The following is a 20,543-nucleotide window of genomic DNA, read 5'->3' on the forward strand; positions in this document are numbered from 1 at the left end:
TTATAGAATGTGGCTTCTCATCTTTCCTTTTCTGCAGTGTACAGTAACGTGTGGTGGGGGAGTGCAAATCCGGAGTGTGCAGTGCCTCCAGCAGGGGCAACCAGCAACTGGGTGTCTGCCACATCAGAAACCAGTGGTGTCTAGAGCCTGCAATACTAACTTCTGCCCAGCTCCAGAGAAAAAAGGTAAAACCACCAAACTGCGTTGTGAATTACATTCAATGGTGGGTTTGATTGCTTGAAATTGTATAACCTGACAAACATCATCTTTGCCAGGTATGTTCTCAGAATAAATGTGTGGGGGTTATATCTTCCTGTGTAAATCCCACATTTTTCAGTATCCCCATTGCACTCTGTAATATATTAAATTCGGAAGTGCATCACCTCTCTTTTCACAAGCAGACATAAGGGGCTAACTGCTAGATCTGATATGTTCAAGATGGACAGATATTTTTAAAAGCAGGAACATGTTGAATAATAAAGGATATGTACCTTTTTTTTTTTTTTTTTTTTTTTTGCGCAGTTCAGGTTTGAGCTGTTTCTCTGTCTCCGGTTAAGTAAAGATCAGGCTGCACTGTGCATTACCTTAACTTCCACCCTCTTACAGTGAATTCTGTTGATGGGAGCATCCTATAGAGACATTGGCATAAAGTTAAAATAGTGACTTTTCTGTAGAGCAGTGGCAAACTGTTCTTGCAGCTGCTGAGCAGAGGCCCCTCATAGCTTCAATTTTCTTCCATTTGTCTCTCTTTGGCTCCCAAGTCATGATGAATAATAACAAAAGTAAGACTCAATATGTACAACCCTGAAGTTTTTCCTGTAGCTGTCACTTATGGCCCAGTTATGCCTTGTAGGCCCAGCTTACAGTGCTATTCATCCCAGCATTCCAAAATACTTTACAAACATTCATTCTCAAAAGACCCCTGGTAAGGAATTTTAGTGTTATTATACCCATTTTACAGATAGGAGCTGAAAATAGAGGTGATGCCCTGGTTAAAAAAACAAAAACCAGAGCCAGGTCATAGTTGACTTTCTTCAGGTCCTAAAGTAAGGTCATAGCAGCACTTGCACAAGAACACAGGCATTTTTACTCCCTGTCTCCTGCTCTAACCATCAGACAATATTCTCTCTCATCCATTTTGACTCCTGGAGCTTCACTGTGTGTGGAAAATCTGTAAAACACATTGATATGTCAGGCACCAGGCCTTTGGGAAACATAATACTGCATGAGCCCAAGAAGCAAGACAGATACAGAAATAATATCAATACTGTTTTATTTGTGGGGTGTGCAAAGTACATCCTCAGGATTCATCAGTCAGCTGCAACCAGCCTGGGTTGGAGGAATGGATGAATCAGGCCTAAAAGGGATAAGTAAATAACTGAACGATTTTGAAAAGTGACTAAGCAGTTCTAAAGACTCAGAAATTAGTTCCAAATCTTCTGGGAAGTTCTGCTGTGCTTCAGAATTTGTTCTGTGAATATATTAAATCACTTTCTGTCATGGTATAGCAAACCCATCACCCCCCAACATGCCTCCCCCCAGCCATATTTCATGTCTGGGCTGGTATCTGTTATTCATTTTGGTCTTGGCCAGTTTCTCTTCCTCCCCACAGCTGTAAGAAGCTCTTTCCCCTGTTTTGTAACTGGTTCTTCAGACTCTGGAGATCAATTATCTCTCCACTGCTCTCTAACGCTCCATCCAAACCCATGCATGGAGAAGGGGCCAGCCATACTGCAATCACATGGAAGCAAATCACTCTCAATTAACAGCCACATAGCTCCAGCTCTGTGAGCCATTAGGGAGAGATCATGGAGAAGAAATAAACGTTTCAGGGAGTGTTATCATGCTCTGCTAGACAATTTGGGTCTCCCCTCTAGCAATTTTTTCTCATTTTCATCACTCCGCCAGAGACAGCAACAGGTACTGTAGCATATAGCCAGGAAATCCAAGATACTTGGAGCATCTTAAAAGGAAAACTGCATTTTTTAAAGAAATTGACGTTCATGAAAATGAGGGACCATACTAACTGGAATCAATGGAAGTCTTTCCGTTGACTTCAGCAGTCTCTGGATTAGGTCCTAAAAGTAATTCTTTTCAAGTGCCTAAATCCCATCTTCAAAAGTGACTTACGTGCCATGGTTTCTGTTATGTTCCATTGATTGTGAATGCTCCCACATGCCTAAGTCACTTTTGAAAATGAGATTCAATCACTTATTAAAATTTACCCTAAGTGACTTAGGAGCCTGACTGGGTTGGAGAATGTGCTGTGAGAATTTTCCACTCATCATTCTGCATATGCCTCTCAGTCATCACTTGCAATGCCCTTTCCCTTCAAGTCATAGTCCTCACTTGAGCATTCACTGTCAGACTTGGTAAATTGTGTGGTGGTTTTGTCTTGGTATGGTGGATAATGGGCCAAAATGTGCAAAGCTGGGACTATCTCCTTCATTGTGTGTGGAAAATCTGTAAAACACATTGGAATTTGAAGGCTTGACTCTAGTGGGGAAATGCTGCGGCAAGGTATGTGCCACCTACTTCCCAGAGTGCAGTTTGTCCAGTATGTGACGTTGCTTGCAATGTGTTATTGGGGTGGAGGGAAGCATTTTATTAGACAGTGACATCTCTTGTCAGACTGTGTGCCTTATGCATGCCATCTTTTGAGGGGGGTTTCAAAACAAAACCCTTAACACTTCTTTAAAAAGAAGCCAACACAGTGAAGTGGCAGGTAATAAAACAGAGGGGTGTGTGGCTGTGTAACTCTGGTGTTACAGATATGAGGGAGTCTGTATGGTCTGAGAGTGAGCTCATTTTCTCTGTGCCACCCCTTTAGTAGCTGATCTGAGAACACAGGCAACAGTAGCTAGATTTTTTGAGTAAGAATCCTTGTAAATTCCCTTTACTGTCCATGTGTACAGTAGTTGTGAAGGCAGAATGGAATGTTTTCCCATGCTCATTGAAGAGTTCAATTTAGCTATAAATTTTTCTAAACCTCACTTAAAAGTCTTCATGCTTCTCATGCGTTTTGAATTCGTTTATAAATCATCCATATGAATCATCACTATGTACTTTAAAAGAAGCATAAAGCAGTGACTGCAAAATGTAGAATGGGATGCCCATGAAATAGTTTTTAACCAACTGGGCTGTATGTGTGTGACTCATATACAGAAATAAATGAAGCAAAACATTCATCTGCATTTTAGTGTCTGATTTTTTTTTTTAATTAAAGGTGGAATTTTCAAACACACAAAGTTGGCCTAACTCTGCTCCCATTAAAGTCAATGAGAATGTTACCACTGAAGTGGGAGCAGAGCAAGGCCAATGTTAAGCATTTTTGAAAAATCCCACCCTAAATTACTGTGTCATATAATCTGATCAAGAGCTTGATTATTATATTGGGGGTCCTGTTCAGATTTTAATGAGTGAAACATGCCTATAAATGACAGAATTTAGATGTCTCCATTTGAGGATGCAAACTTGGGGTCTCAGAAGTAGGGACCTTGCAAGAGATTTTGCTTTGTGGATGCAAATTTTAACCCTTCTGTGCATTTAGGCTTAGATAATTGAAACTGAACCCTCTTCCCCACACCCATAAAATGTGGGTACATGTATGTACACAAGCAATTTTGCGCACACACATACAGAGCTTGTGGTCTGAACATTTAGATTTATTTCTATAGCGTATGTACATACACACACTCTCAGAGCCTGAACTATTTTCTCTGCACATCAAAGAAAGGGTAGAGTAATATTCATTAGCATAGGGCTCTGTGGTGGACCCATTTGTGTAAATAGTTGGTTTTATTGCAGTGGTTATAATCTGTAAAATAATATAGTGATAAGGGATGAAATCTTGGCTTCAGTAAAGTGGTGAAACTCTCATTGACTACAGTGGGCCAAGGATGTCACCCTAGGTTATTTTTGAAGTGTTGTGTTATAAACTATTTCATTTGCCTCTCATAGTGCCATAGTGTATTACATCAAAAATAGAGCTAATAAATTAAAAAGAAATTGATATAAAAAAAAGAATGTACAAGGCCTCCTTCTTCTTTAACTGGAATCATCCGTCATGTTTACATCCTCGGCAAGTGTGTAGAAATCAATAAACTGAAGTACTGCCTAATTTGCAGAATTGCTGAAATACCCGCTAAACATATTGATTGGATTTCCCTTTTTCAGATGATCCCTCTTGTCTGGATTTCTTCCCTTGGTGTCATCTGGTTCCCCAGCATGGTGTCTGCAACCACAAATTTTATGGCAAGCAGTGCTGTAAATCATGCACAAGGAAGAACTGATTGCAATATTTTATTGCAATCCTGCAATGTCAAGATTCTCCCTTTTTGTTTACTTGAAATTCAGTTGACTTTAAGGCAGGACCTGGTGCCACATAAGCCACTGATGGAAGAGAGATGTACGGCAGAGTACCTTTCTAGGGGATTATCTGAGGTACAGTAATTGTTAGATAAACGGTGATCCAGGACTGTTTTTTTGCTGACCTCTCTAAAGTGCAGAGTAGTATGGATCACTTGAACACTCCCAAACAAGGGTCATTTCTTCCCATCACTCTTTAAATACGTCATTTTGCACTGTCATATGTGATAAGGAAGAAAATAAGGTAAGTAATGCTCATCCGCATATTTATTGGAATGTGAGCAAAAGAGATTGAGAATTCCATGCCGGAGGTTACAGTGTGGCAGTATAGTATATCTCAGTCTATCACCATTGCTTCTTTTCAGTATTTGTTATGATAATGTCCATTCAAAGTAAGGAGGAGGTTTACTACCGTCCTCATGAGAGAGAGGTCCATATGGCTGTTGCTCGGAGCATGCAGTGTCACACATCACACGTGTTGTAACTACAATAAGTATATAGTGCACTACTAAAGTAAATGGTGCTTCTGTATTACACTTGCTGCTGGAAAAGCAAGTTTGGCATCATGCTAATGTTTTTATTGTTTTGAAAACTTACACTTTCTGCTTAGTGTAGAAACTCAGAGGTGGTTAACTAGCAACTTGAAATGTATTCCTAGAAATATTCAGCCAGTAGACTATGTGGGACTTTTAGTATTGCTGTGTAATACAAGTAAAATAGAATTTCACATTTTGACTAACTCAAGGAACTCAAAGATATATTGAGCTCAATGGTTATATTGTTTTCAACATTCTAAGCACGTTAGGTAAGTTATTTTAAGGTTTAAACTTGACTTTTTTAAATAATAAAACTTCAAAATATGTTTTTCAGAAACTAAATTGTTTAAATGCCAATATGCTTAAGAATAACTTATTTTTAGCTCAATTTTCTCTGCAAATTTTGGTTCATCAGTTAGCAAAAGAGAAATAGCAGGAATAGGATAGTCTGTTAATTCACACACACTTCTCGGAATGGTTAACTCTTGATACATGAAAGATCATCAATTGGAAAAAATAGTAATCTAATCAGAAAAATCAAATTCAATTATATTTTTAGACATTTTGATAATCCTCAAAACACACTTTTTAAGGTCAGGCTCCTTAAACATTTTATACCACTTGCAATGATATGTGTAGTCATTCAGTATCCAGCAGTCAATAGATATCATATATCAAATGGTACCATTTAAAATGTTTCTGCATTGGAAAAAAAACACCCAATCCGTTTGCCAAAACCATTGTAACTGAAACAGGACTGTGTCCTACTGTAATTTTCTGGGGAGTGGCTATAAGGGACATATTTATCTAATTCCACCCAATCCCACAACTTCTTTTGATGAATGTAGCTCAATTTTCCTGCTTTTTAAAGTATCATTTCAAACTAGGATTAGCCATCTCAGCACTAATGCCAGACAGTGGTCAGTTAAAATTAGCAGTTCCTTTTGCAACAATTTAAATGAAAAACATGTATTCTCTGATACTTTAAGAAATGTTGATTGGAAACATATCTCAATCAACTAGGCTCTGCCTTGATATTGGACTTTGTATAATTGTAACTTTTTTTTTTCTTGGAAAACTGCAGTTTTTTTTGTTTTGTTTTTATAATTGTGTCCTTTTATTATTTGATGTAAAATACTTAATTTATTAATGCATAGCTTTTCCTTTATATTTCATCACTTACTTCCTTAAGTAAGTGACAACAGTGCAGAAGAGAAAATGATAGTGTCAGAAAGTATGGATTATGGTGTAAAAAAAAGCAAAAATATAAGTGTAATATTTAATTATTTTATAAGTTTTATAATAAAGTACTCTAACTGTTCACTATATTTGGAATTGTACAATTCTTGAATAAAATATGGAGGCTATACATTGATGAAGAGTAATGTAAATGGTGTATGTTTATCCATACTAATGCAAATAATCCCAGACAGTTCTGGATTAAGACAAATACGGTATCCTAGGCTGACAAGCCCCATGGCCCCTCCCTAATGCCATAGTCCCACCCCTGTGCTGTTTACCTGCCTCATGCTGTGGATTTACCCACGCTGCTGCGGTAGAAGGAAGGCCTGACTTTACAAGAACTGTCTACTGGGCGGATGTAGGGGGAGCGACCACTGCTGGCTGGGCCCTTCCCGTTCCACACAGCATTGCTCCCTATCTCCAGCCCCTCTTATCCAAGAGTGGGTGGGTGGGTTTGGGAGAGACTCCCAACACCAGTCTAGCAGAGCCCTGATGGGGTGGCTACAGAAAGGGCCCTTGTCCAAGTGTCATGAGTCAGGATGATGTTTGTGAGGGATTCCCACAGCAGTGGGTTTGAGTGTTAACAACTCATTATGATGAATGGGGCACAGTTCACTTCTCTCAGAGGTATTGTTTCAGGCTCTGCAAAGTCAGGTGGACATTACTGTATCAGTAACATTTGAGTCATATTTTCAAGCTTTCCTTTGCCAACATGAGGGCTAGAAACAGTTCCTCCTCCCACCCCCCGTGATGCCAGATAAATCATCCCATTAATTCTGAGGACCCGATACTGCAAATAATTAGCATGTACATAAATTTACATATAGGTATATACCATAAAGAGAGATGGGGGCTTCAAATTATGTTACAGATATATTAAGATAGAGTGTATGTCTAAGTACCATACAAGAGAGACATGGGAGAATGGCTGGATTTTTTTACCCTTTACTTATATCCAGGACAAGCAAGAATCTAGAAGTCAGCTGCCAATATAATAGAATCATGGAAGATTAGGCTTGGAAGAGATCTCAGGAGGTCATCTAGTCCAACCCCTGCTCAAATCAGGAGCAACCCAAACTAAATAATCTGAGCCAGGGCGTTAAAAAATTCTAAGGATGGAGATTCCACCACCTCCCTAGGTAACCCATTCAAGTGCTTTACCACCCTCCTAGTGAAACAGTTTTTTCTGATAGCCAACCTAGACTTCCCCCACTGCAACTTGAGACCATTGCTCCCTGTTCTGTCATCTGCCACCACTGAGAAGTGGTGAGCCTAGCTCCATCCTCTTTGAATCCCCCCTTTGGGTAATTGAAAGCAGCTATCAACTCCCCTGTCACTCTTTTCTTTTGTAGACTAAATAAGCCCAGTTCCCTCAGCCTCTCCTCATAAGTCATGTGCCCCAGCCCCCTAATCATTTTCATTGCCCTCCATTGGACTCTCTCCAATTTGTCCACTCTGTAGTGATTATGGATTACACAAATTCTGAGAAAAAATTAAAAGCATTTCGAGTAGGACATGGTAGTGGGAATTCAATGCAGCAGGATTGATGCATAACTTTCAGGAATTAGGCCGGATATTAAATTCCACTTGAAATTGGAAGGACATATGCTGTTCACCTTACTGGTTGTTCCATCTGAAATGCACCATAGTTTACTCAACAGAGTGAGCACAGTGTTTCTGCCAATTTGACTATGTAGGGTAAAAGGTGCAGCTTGTTTGCATTACTATTGTGCAATAAACGGAGTTTAGATTTCAGACATTAAAAGGGCCTGAACTGATACAGCTTCATGGTTTTATTAGCATGATGACAGGACAATCACAAAAAAACCTCCTGTGTTCAGGAGGTCATGTTTGGTTCATTTGTTCTCCTTGGACTATTTGCTTTTTCATCAGTTAGCAGTTGCACTAGGTAAGAAACTGCATTTGCTATCAAGAAAAATGTCCCATTATCTTACTTTACTTGCCTGTAGACCATCTTAATATTTTTCATTAGGATCTTCCTGTTGTTGGGACAGAAGTAGCACCTGTGTGTGCTCAGTTTACATGCACAGAAATAAAATGGGTCACTGAGGTACAATTGCACACTTTGATGGAACATGAAGTTGAATATAGTGACTCTTCCTTCATCACTCCAGCGTGTCTGTTTATCTGCAAGGCTGGGGGAGGATGGTGAGTGTCAGTCCCTTTCCACCAAAATGCAATGTTCACCAGTATATCCCTTTGCACCTCAGTAGGCCCAAGTGTTAGGAAAGGGGCCAACAGATCTGCTGTCTATATCTCCAGTAGCTGTTGGGGCTACTGCAATCTAATAGCTACAACTGAACACTTCCGAGATGTTCCAAACCTCTCAAGTCCCCTAGTTCACAGCTCAGCTATTCAGGCTGAGCACTGAGCACAGGATTTGTTTCAGATGCACACTGCACTTCAGAAGAGACTGTGGTTTGCTAAGGGAGCTTTCCTATTTTAGCTTTTTCTCAATGCTTATTCATTGATAACTCCTCAGGGAGTTATCCCACCAAGTCTTTCCCATGACAATAACTTGTAGGCTGATAGAGATGCTGTTTGCATTATTTTTGTTACTATAAAGTACTCTAATCAGGGGTTTCCAAAACCATTTCTTAGGGTGGACTCTATCTGAATAGACTGTCCCATAGACCTCTTTCCCCACCTAACTGCATAGGCCAGTCCCTTGCCTATTCACCATCATATGACATCTCTGTCAACACTTGCTTACATGGAACATTTATGTTAGGATGATATTTAATGTGCTGTTACTATCTTTTAACATTGTTTAGGTCAGGAGGTGAAAATAAAGGAGAGTTAGAATAACGTGACCAACCATCTCTTGAATAACCACCTCCATTGGTGCACAGTTTAGGAGCCACTGATTTCAGTTAGTTATTGCCACAAAAATTAGGATGCTGAATTGTGCTCTACTCTGGGACAGCCATTTGGAATTAAAATAGACTGACAGCTGCCAATGAATAACAGTGCTGGAGCCAAACATTGGAAAAAAGACAATATTGCATAAATGTGTTTGGTTATGCTGCTGGAGAAACCCCAAATTAATATATATCAATATCTAGAATTGCTGAACCCTCATGCTGATAGTTGGTTTGCAAAGCTTGGCAATTTTCAATGAGTTAGTTGCTCCAAGACTCACTTTACAAAGCAGAATGGCGGCTTTCAAAAGAGGAACACCGGCGTTTCCCATAGTCAGATTTCATCACACTGCTGAAACTGAACAATGGCTTGATTGTTTTAATCAAATTCAATTACCTGAGGTGCCTGGAAGTCATGAACTGTTGCTGGAGGCAGATGAGCGTTTTGCTGTATGTGGTTTTACAGCAACATGAGCCAAATTGCTAGTTTCCTTTTTAAAGTGAATCCTGTTCAAAAGCATCAACACAATAAATTACCGGCTTTATTATTTCTATTGTAATAGCCCATAGGTGCCGCACAATCAGTGACTGTGGCTCCACTGTGCACTGCACACATACAATGAAAAGACCATCCCTAACCCAAAGAGTTACAGTCAGTTACATTATGAGAAATAAGGAGTGGATGCAGCAAGCAGACAGGAGGAGCACAAACTAAGTGAGATAATAATGATTGTGTAATAAAGCCTTGGTCATAGTACACCAGCTGTCTGGCCACCACAGTGCATTTTGTGGGCCTCACAACACAGGTGAATTTTAAGTAGGGTTTTGAAAGAGCACAGTGCATGAACCATTGAGTAACGTAGCTTTGTCTTTAACTTTAGAAAGCAATGCACAACACTGGCCAATGTCTGAGAGGATAACTGAGGAGAGATGGAGAAACAAAGTGGGATAAGCAAAGGAGTGAGTCAAAACAAGAAGGGAGTTAGAGATGGGTGCAAGTTAGGTGCTGAGTCATAAATAGAGATAATGATTATCAGTCGTGGAAATTAATAAACGTAGAACTTTCAGGGAGTTATCCTGTCAGTAAACAGACTGCAAAGAGTCTTGGCATGACAGAATGTCTCAGTTCCATCAAAAGACATTTGAAAATAAGAAGTTATAACTGCCAGAAAGAATGCCCTGAATGCTTCACTAGGCAATCTCATGTGAATAAGAGCCAAATCAGTCTTGATTTCTTGTCCATTTCCTGCACAATGTATGACACTCTTCACAGAGGTTCTCAATCTGTTATTCTTCAAAACTGCTGGAGAATGTTAGTCAATGCGGAGATGTCATGCCTGGACCTTCACTTCTTTCAGAAGTTTTACTACTTGGGGTTATAAACATTACTTGACTCCCATCAGCATAGCCATTGACTGACAGAATATAGGGCAAATCTGTACTTTTGTCTTGCTTCATCTATCTGCTGAATTTCTGCAGAGTTGGATCCAGCAGGCCCTTTCAATGTTTGGACTTGCTTTTGTTTAACCTCAAGCCACTTTAGCTCATGAGCCCATAAAAGTGAAACTAAAGCAGAAGGCTCAATTAATCAACTCAATAGCTAACCATTTGATTTAAATAATGCACCTGAAAGACTAACAGGGTAAAAATAAAAGTAGCAACATGAGATGGCAGAATAAACAGTTTAAACAATTTCACTCGCTAGTAATGGCCATCCACAACTCCCTGGTGGCTGCTTTCTTCCACCACTTATAGTTATACGGTTAACTCTAACTAGTGAAAATACATTTTTGTCCCTCCAGACCTTAGTGTACATTCATTTTAAATCTCTTTTTTTAAGAAAAGCCCAAACCCAAGGCTACATGTAAATTAAGTTAGAGTCTGAATTAAAAACACGGTGTCAAGAACATTCAGAATTCAGCTCGCAATTCAGTCTCTAAGTTTTCCTTTTATATATAGGTATTGTAATCTGTAGGTGTGATACACTGTTGGTATATGTTGAGAGCAGGAACAGGGAATTAAAATATTTTTGGGCCATTTCATACAAAAATGGTAGACAGGACGAGAAGGCTTTGCATTATCTGGAAAAGTAAAGGTTTTTCCTTAAGAAGGAAAGGCTTATATACCAGACCTCAGCTATGGGTCTCAAATTCAAGCACAAGGGGGAAATACTTCAATAGTCTCTAATGGTTCATGCCAAATAATGTAAGTAAAATGGTGAGACATAAAAACTACCTCCCATAAAAGAACTAGACAACCTAATTGAAGTGATTTGAACAACCACAAATGAGCCTAGTGGTTTGGGCAAATGATGCATATGGGAAAAAGAACACATCTGTAAAAGTGTCACTCAGTACCTCTATCTGCTCCCTATCAGAAGGAGATGAAAAAGACTGTATGAGTTGCAGGGCCGACTCCACGCCCCAGCGTGCCAAGCGTGTGCTTGGGGCGGCATGCTGCGGGTGACGCTCTGCTGGTTGCCAGGAGGGCTGCAGGTAGGTCCGGTGGACCTCCCGCAGGCATGCCTGCGGAGGGTCCGCTGGTCCCGCGGCTCCAGTGGAGCATCCGCAGGCACGCCTGTGGGAGGTCCACCAGAGCCACGGGACCAGCGGACCCTCCACAGGGACGCCTCCGGAAGGTCCACCGGAGCCGCGGAACCGCTCCGGTTCGCTGCCCCCCGCGACCGGCCGCCGTGCTTGGGGCAGCGAAATGGCTAGAGCCAGCCCTGATGGGTTGCAGTGGACAGATAAAGAAATAACTGTACAGGAAACAGTCTTCTGGACCTTCGTGGAAGAATATTTCAGATTGTGAATGAGACAAAATTCAGTTGGTATTGATATTTGTAATTATTCATTTATATTGCAGTGGCTCCTGGAACCCCCATCAAGACTACTTTCCCATTGTGTTAGACACAGTGTCTGTCTCAAACAGCTTACATTCTAAACAGACAAGACATGCAAAGGAAGTAGTCAAATTTCCATTTTACAGATAAGAATCTGAGACACAGAGAGCATGAGTGACTTGCCCAAAGTCACACAGGAAGTACATAGCAAAGTACATGTTTGGATCCCATTTCTCCTGAGTCCCAGTCCAGAGCGTTAACCTTAAGACCATTCTTCCCCTTATACACCATGAAAAATAATACCTATCTTTTCTATAGTAGCTATGTCATATTTCATGCAATGAAATGATACATTACATATTTTTATAGCTGAACATAGATAAAGTATTCAACCACAAAGCAACTCGGTTTTAATGCCTGAATTTTGCCCACAGAGGCAAAGACATTAAGATAAACCTCAACATTTAGACTGATCCTCCAGGATTAAGTCAAGCCACTGTCACCCAATATTTCAGCCTTAACATGGAATTTCTGTGCTTGTCAGAATTTAAAATGGTCTCTTAGCATCATTTAAATGACTTCAGGTGGCTGAGGATGAATTTAATTTTGTTTTGGTGTGACAATGTTCATTAATCCTCTCATAATGATGTATGAGAGCTGACACAATAGCTTCTTTGGAAAAGGTTTATGGGGATTTTTATAATAGAAGTATTAGCTCAAATCATTGCTTTCCATGGAAAAGCAATCAGGAGGGAGGATGATAGGAGGAAGCTTCTAATAAGATTCCCTCCCTGAGATCTCCCCATGTCATCCTGTCTAACAGGAAAGGCCTCAGACCCCACCCCAAATCAGGTATGCACTGCACAGGCATGCCTCCAGATTAGCTGTGGACCACAGGTGCTCTGTTGCACTCATACTACCAGAGACTTGTCCAAATCACATATGAGCCTAGGATCGCAGAAAGGCCCCAGGATTTTCTGACTAATTTTCAATGTGATTCAGCCAGCCTCCAGCAGTGGTCTGCCCACTCCCTGCTCTCTACCTGTGTAGGAGACCACGTCAAGAGTTCTCTGCAGGGGCCACAGAGACGGGGGACAATGATATGGAAGCACAAAGTTCTCCTATGTGGAAGGGGGAGAGAAATCAACTCAAATACTGCCCTGTGTGGCTGCAGATCTAGGGACACGACCCAGTCCATTAAGAAAAACTACAGGACCCATTGACAACTACAATTTGCCTATGCATATTGGAAATTTACTAGAGCAGATTGAAATCTTTTCTTTTCTTCGTCTTTTTTTTATTATTATTATTTTTATTTTCAATAACCAGAATTGTTTTGGTTGTTTTTGGTTTTCCACAAGTGAAAAATGTTCACTTTATTTCTGTTAGAAAAGCCAGAAAAAGTGTCCAAAGAAATGAATTTTGATTAAAAATAGACCAATTTTCATTTAAAAAACCAATATATTTCACCATGCTTTACGCAAGGGAACAAGCCTGCCTGGGTTAGTCACAGTGTTAATGACGTGTTCTTTTTCTAAAACAATGGAATCACAGCAAGACATTTACCATAGATTTTTCCCACCTCCTCAAATAACTGAACTCATTAAAGAGATTGAACTTTCAAAACAACAATTTTAGCAGTATAATTTTCTGGGGATGGGACCTCCAGATCATGTAGTCTGACCTCCCGTATATCACAGGCCACCAACACCCCCAGTCATCTACACACCAAACCCAACAACCATAATTAGACCAAAGTATTATATCCTTCCAGAAACTAAACTACTGTATGCCACACACGGAGAACAGATGGAACTAAGATGCACCAATGTCCAGTTAATAGGACTGTCTCAGCATCAGCAGTTGCAACTTTTCCAGCAGCTGACATCACCTGTAAGCAGGAGAACATCAGCTTAGATTCTTCTTAAAATTAATTGTCAAAAATTCAAATACTGTCTCACGTATTACTGGTAGGGAAACTGACAGATCCTCAGCTGATATAAATGCTATACCGACATCAGCTGAAGATCTGGCTAATAATATTAAATATGCAGAAGAATATTAAGTGAAGTAGCATCAACAGCTTTGTAGCTGAAGCAACTGCACTTTGCTAGGGTTAAAATCAGAGCAGTTAGGGAAGATTGTTATTCTTGGGGCTGACTTTCAGACATTCTCTTTCCTAATTTTCTCATTAATTTTCTGCACCCATTGCTTGTTGGAGCCCAGCCAGCTCCCTTCAACCACCAAAAGGCTGCTCTGAAAGGCAAGTCTGCGCTTCCGTTTTCAGGACATCTTTGTTCTTTGTGTCATTGTAAGTCTCTAAATAGATGGACGAGACACAAACTGGAGGCCGTTTATTTTTGCATCTAGTGGTTTAAAACGTATTTGGCTGCAAAGAGATTTGTTAATAATCCATGCGTCGTCCAGTCCTTAAATCTTCGTGACTGTTTGGCGCAGAACTCTGCATATCTCTCTTTTAGTTCCATCCTTTTCTCAGTGCGTTCCCTCCCTCTCTGACCCCCTTGAAACCATTGGAAGGGGTGGGTTCAGTAGTGCAGTGTTTTGCAATAATCCCCTTTGACAGAGGAACTATGCTGATTTAAAGTCATGGCTTTGGAACAGTAAGGCCCCCACTGCTGTTTATATTGGAATCCATGTACAAGACACTGCTCCCCCTTTAAATCATAACAGTCACATCTAATCAAGAGAAAAGAAGAACTTTTTTTATGAATTCCCTGAGAAAAAATTCCCCTCAGGTGTAGCTTGTAAGGGTTGATTGGCTCCAAGATCATGTTTTAACTTTTCATAGCAATCCTGCAGGTTTTGAACCAAGAATGCTGGCTTTTCATATGTGTGTGGTGGAGAGACGAAGAACAACCCTGTAACTTACCACTGCTCCACTTAAACTTGAAACAGGCAAATTAGTACTCATGGCAACCAAAGGCCTACATCATGAATTTATGTGGATGAGTAAGAGAGGAGTGCAAGTGGCTGTGTCATGCCAGGAAGTGAATCAGAGCTGGTTAAAAATCAGCATTTCCTAAACTACTTCTTTCATGCTGCACCACAGTCAACTATGGAGCATTGGCTCAATCAGAGCAGAAACCATGGTGCTTCACAGGAGAGGCTGTCCAGATAGGGAGCCCAGTCCACAGGGGAGAGAAAAGGCATAAGATACCGAAATTACAACCCTATGAGGCACCATCACAGTTCAGATGAAGGTTAAAATGACACAAAATGAAACATTTAGATTCAGCTTGACAAACTGAAAGGCTTTGATCTGGGGCAACCCCCTCCAAAATGGAATATTTTGTTTAGAGGGAATATTGAAAATGTTTTGGCTAACTCATAATTTCCATTGGGAAATTTCAATTCTGCAGAAGCTGCATTTTCCTTTAAAAAAAAAAAATCTCAAGCACTTTGGCAGAAAATTCATGACCAGCTCTAGAAAGAACCTTTCCTTTCTTCCATTTTGCTGCACACCAGTAGCAGACTACTACTGCCTATCAACTACCAACCCCATGCTGGTTCAGCTGTGCTAGCCAGCAGTTCATGGGGAAGAGGCAAGACAGTGCACATCCCTGGCCCAAGTGCATGTGGAGATAGTGCAGGACATGAAGCTCTTATAATTCTCCTGTGCCTGCAACAAAGATGCAGGGAGGCTGCACAGGGTTGCATTTGCATGTGGCCATGTTTCCCTTTTATGCTCCTATGTCATTGGATTGAAGTCAATGCGACACTTCATGGTCTTACACTTAGGTGCATACAGAAGTTCCTTGATGCGCTAAGGCCTCCATTCAGAAAAGCTCTCAAAAGTGTGAATGTTTATCCAAAGTTTATCTGAACTCTCTTGAGTCTCTGGGGTCTGAGTCTCATCTCAGTTACATCTCTGTAAATCAAGAATGACATCACTGAAGGCAATGGAGTTATACCCATGTCAAACTAATGTGTTTAAGGTCGGAATCAAGTCCCTGGATACTGCCAAGTTAGATTTCCTCCAGGGTATTTGGGATTTCCTTGCTTCTGGAAGGGTTGGAAATAACCACCAGAACAGCTTTCTTGCAATACTTTGGTTCTTCTATTTACACATATGGATCCTGTAGTGACTGTTCCTTCAGCTGCGAAGAATGGGGGCAGGAAGATGGTTCAAGAGATGGGAGATGATTCTCCCAATCCCCATTTCCTGATCTTGGCAAGAACCAGGGGCAATTACAGTCTCTGATCCTAGGGACTCACAGGGACTTCTCCCTCCATACAGTTCCAGTGGTAGGAGGAGATAGGACAATAGTCCAGACTGTGCACCAATGAGCGATTGTGGCTCCTGCTCTCTCTCCTTAGGACCCGCATCCTCAATACAGGGCCGTGTCTCAAAGGACTAGGTTAGCTGAAGGCTGGCACTCTGATCTATAGCGGGGGGAGCAAAAATGAAAAATTATGACCAGTGTTTAGTACTCAAGAAAGGCCCAGCCAAAAAAATTCATACTCAGTAATGACCAAACTCCTCTGTCCTCACAGTAGGTCCTGTTCCACCTGAGTGTCAGGCAAATGGCTGGATGAGTTCTGATTTTTCCAGTGCCCGTCCCTACATGCAAGCCCACAGGTTGCAATCTTTTAAAGTTACTTGTTAACTTACTGTTGCTGGATATTATAAGAGTCAATGTGCCTTGTCCACAGTTTTCACTTTAATATGTTATCGAATCCTGGAAACTGGGAAGCCAGGGAAATCACAGCCAGGTCGCCAAACACCAGCCTTTACAACATGGGAGGCGAAGGGTTCTCATCCTATGTAATCAACACGCCTATTCATTTTAATTCTGTCTTTTACATTTTTTCCCTGTCTTGGTAACATGTAAGACTTCATTCAAAGGAATTTGATTTAAACTATGGATTTGGATCTATTACTAATGCTCAGCAAGAGACAGCCAGTGTAGCTGGCATAATCTGTACCTCTATATGATGCTTTTGATGAGAGACTACACTCTAGTGTATGATCAGAATATGACACAATGTTAAACCCTAATATATTTTGCCAGCCAAAACATATGTGTGTTCCTAGACGGCCACCTAGTGGACATGATTAGAATTGACCTTGGTGAGGATATTTAATAAGACCTTTTTTGTTAGAAAGCTGGAACTGCTCTATAAACAAAACAACATAACTAGAGATGATTTTCAGTGATTTTCTGCACAAACACAGCAGAAATTATTTTGAATTATTTGAAGTTTAGAGACAGGATTTCTAATTTATTTATGACTAACTCAGATTGTTTTTTCAGCAATTTATTACTAATAGGCAAAACGTTTCTAGACTTTTAGCCTAACTGATGGTTTAAAAGAAAAAAACTAAGCTAAATAGACACATCTATACTAGTTGCTGAAAGTAATTTTGTATCTAATCTGCTATCCCAGAATCTAAGCCCTGATGTCAATTAACTCCCACAGCAGATTATATAGCCAACATTTCAAAAGGGTCCTGCTCTGGCCTTTAAAATAGCCCTTGTGAATTTGCATGCATACTATGTTTATATTTGCATATTTTTCATGTCAACATTTTTTCAATCATAAACCTCAAATATGCATGTGAAAATTGTAATAGTTCCTGTCAATGTTCTCTTTAATTTTTCCCACCCATATGTGGAATCAATTTTGTTATGTGCCCCAATATGAAGGTGACACATCACTTCCATATTGGGGCACATAACAAAATTCATGTGGTGGGGGTGTGGCTGAGGGGTTCAGAGTGTGGGAGGGGGCTCAGGGCTGGGGGTGCAGGCTCTGGGGTGGGGCCAGGGATGAGGGTTTTTGGGTGCAGGGTACCCAGGGGCTACGGAGGGGAGAGGAGGCAGGTCCGAGGCTGCGGGAGAGGCATCTCTCCCCACCACAGCCTGAGCACCTGTGTGGCACTTAATAGGCTGCTGCTCGGCCGCACAGCTTAGGGCAGGCGTCAGCAACCTTTCAGAAGTGGTGTGTCGAGTCTTCATTAGTCACTCTAATTTAAGGTTTTGCGTGTCAGTAATACATTTTAATGTTTTTAGAAGGTCTCTTTCTATAAGTCTATAATATATAAATAAACTATTGTTGTATGTAAAGTAAATAAGGTTTTTAAAATGTTTAAGCAGTTTCATTTAAAATTAAATTAAAATGCAGAGCCCCCTGGACCGGTGGCCAGGACCTGGGCAGTGTGAGTGCCAATGAAAATCAGCTCGCTTGCTGCCTTCTGCACGCGTGCCATAGGTTGCCTACCCGTGGCTTAGAGGGAACTTAGGTTCCTGTAAATCATGTAGTGAGACTTCTTGCAATGGATAGATCAGATCTAGCCAACTATCCCTCCATCCTACCCCTCCGTGTCCAATAAGCATGCAAGTTTATCCTCATATTATATGCACTCAGAGAATGCAGTATTAAGATGCAGCAGCCCCAGAGGTTGCAGTTTGTTTCTCAAGCGGTTACAGCTTCTGAGTCTGGGGCAGTAAATATCATTCTCTATTTGCTAAGCACTTTTGCTAAGAAACCTACTTGTTATTTGAAAATTAAAAACTGAAAGTCAGATAAGCTTTCAGGCAGTCCCACTATTCAGAAATGCTCAGTGAGCCAAAGATGCAGTTAAAATGAAATATAAAAGTAATGGAAAACAGCAAGTGCCTAGAATTCCTCAGGGTCTAAAAGAAAAACACAAAGATCTCCAATGTTTAACCCTCTATTAATAGCCCCTGACAAAATACTATTGATGGAAGTTTATGTTCACAACAACTAAAACATTAAACTTAGCTAATAATGTTATCATTATAGATAATCATTGAGATAATGTAGAAATTAAAATTTCAATACTTTGTGGCTTCAAAATAGCAAGTGTGGAGAAATGCTTCTCAAACTCCAAAGCTATTTTCAAAGCGCTGGAAGTACAGCTTCTTTGTCTCTTTAGCCCTGAGGTTTTGAATGGCTAAGTCCCTGGATATCACTACTGTACTAAATATAGCTGGCAAATGCACTTTTAATTTTAATCCCACTGAGAACGATCAGCACTCTGCACCTAATTAAATGCATTCAGCACAAAGAAGTGCAAGGAGAAAGTCATCTCTCATGTGTATCAGCTGATTTTAATTAGGGCTCACTCTTCAGACCTTCCTACCCTCCTACGGTGCAGAGAGCTACAAAGAATTCAACCACAATGAGACTGAATAGTCACAGTGCTCCCCTCTGCCCCCACAAATCTTCCTGTCTTCACTTCTGTGTCTCTCTCTCATTGGATTCTGATCTTCTGTCCCATTTGCCATGTCTTTGCTATTTAACAGCATTTATTATGACCAGTTTCCAGAACTGGGACTTTTGGCAGAAATTTCCTCTAAAGTTCCAAATACACCAAAACTGCTGCTATTTGGCGATTTCTTTGCCATTAATGCTTTGGACTAAATTGGTCCCTGAACATGGTCCGTTTCTCTGTTGGGAAAACTGAATTCATCTCCATACATTTGGGGGATGAGGGGAAGCAGGATTTTCCCACTCCACCTAAATGAGGTTCCTCCTTATAATGCATAGCTCTCAGAATCTCCCGGAGGCCTTGTGCTTCCAGCACTGAGCTTAGATCACGCTATACCAACCAATATTGCAATACATTTTATTTCTCATGGGTTACTGCCCCTAAAACATCTCTCCCATATGCAGGAAGTTTTCTCTGTGTGGTGGGGAAAGCATACAAGTCAGTACTGACTGCCAGTGTTAAATATTTCATGGTATCCCCACACTCAAGATTAACCTTCGTGCTTCCCCCACATCAGTCCCACTATTCTTCATCCTTCCTGGGCACAGAGAGGGAACTTGTGCATAGGCCCAGGGAAGGGTGAAATAACCCTATAGTGGACTCACTCTCCTTCACAGTTCTCCATCCAAGCATGCATCTGTAGTAGTTTTTGTCTGTTCTTGCACAGGCAAGGGGATTGTTTGAGCTTTTGTTCCTGTGGTGTTAATATTAATAGATATCCACACTGAAAGAACATGTCTCTTGGGAATGCTCAGCCTGATTCGGATTGCACATCAATTTTACTTTGCCCTGACTCCACAGATTTTACACATTAATGTAAGCAACAATGGAATCAGACCCAGTGTATATCGGCCTGCACAAGAGAGTCATGCAGCTTCAAAGGTAAATTGGTAGAAATGGGAACACTCATGGCTTCTGAGCCAGAATATTGTGTATTGTCTTGAATTCTTACACCGGAGACTTGTGTTCATTCATTTCCAATGTTGCTGTGCCAGCCTGAAGAGCGCCACTCACTCTGACATGAGGAAGATATTTGACTTTGTATGCTTAGGTCAAACCATGTATAAAATGGAATAAAAACAACAACAAATTCCAGGCCCTTAAGTCTCACAATTTTCTTGATTTACTTAAAAGAAAATAAAGGTGGCTAAGCTGTAACTCTATTCCCAGGGGGAAGTATGAATACGTCCTTGCCAAGCAGGGGATGGAAGCACTGCCGACGATGCTGAAGGATTGTTTATATCCCTCTAACACACTCAACAGTGGCAACAATTGGCTAAAGGGTCTTTCATCTAGTCCTCCGTAGGTGGAAGGTGGATTGAGCCTGACTCTTGGGAGCATGGGCTCAGAGACCCCTCTTGATTCAGGCTAGAAGACAACCTCTAACTGATGGGAATTAGAAATAAATGTTTCCT

The 20,543-nt window shown here is 40.7% G+C and overlaps 1 protein-coding gene and 1 long non-coding RNA gene across 3 annotated transcripts in view; one reads left to right on the top strand and one right to left on the bottom strand.

Moving 5' to 3' along the window:
* Positions 1-5,108, top strand: part of ADAMTS18 (ADAM metallopeptidase with thrombospondin type 1 motif 18) — a 63,987-nt gene extending 58,879 nt beyond the window's left edge. For both annotated transcript variants that reach the window (XM_050922866.1, XM_050922867.1), the window contains 2 exons: positions 38-185; positions 4,177-5,108. In XM_050922866.1, the coding sequence (XP_050778823.1) occupies positions 38-185; positions 4,177-4,292 (264 nt within the window). In that variant the 3' untranslated portion in view covers positions 4,293-5,108. The remainder of the gene's footprint in view (positions 1-37; positions 186-4,176) is intronic.
* LOC127034256 (uncharacterized) overlaps positions 1,275-20,543 on the bottom strand; it is a 33,010-nt gene continuing 13,741 nt past the window's right edge. Inside the window, exons 2-3 of the long non-coding RNA XR_007769340.1 lie at positions 9,426-9,535; positions 1,275-1,357 (exon numbers count right to left, since the gene is read on the bottom strand). This is a non-coding gene — a long non-coding RNA (uncharacterized LOC127034256). The remainder of the gene's footprint in view (positions 1,358-9,425; positions 9,536-20,543) is intronic.

Source organism: Gopherus flavomarginatus, chromosome 14 (assembly GCF_025201925.1).
Source record: "Gopherus flavomarginatus isolate rGopFla2 chromosome 14, rGopFla2.mat.asm, whole genome shotgun sequence".
NCBI classification, from domain to species: domain Eukaryota; kingdom Metazoa; phylum Chordata; order Testudines; family Testudinidae; genus Gopherus; species Gopherus flavomarginatus.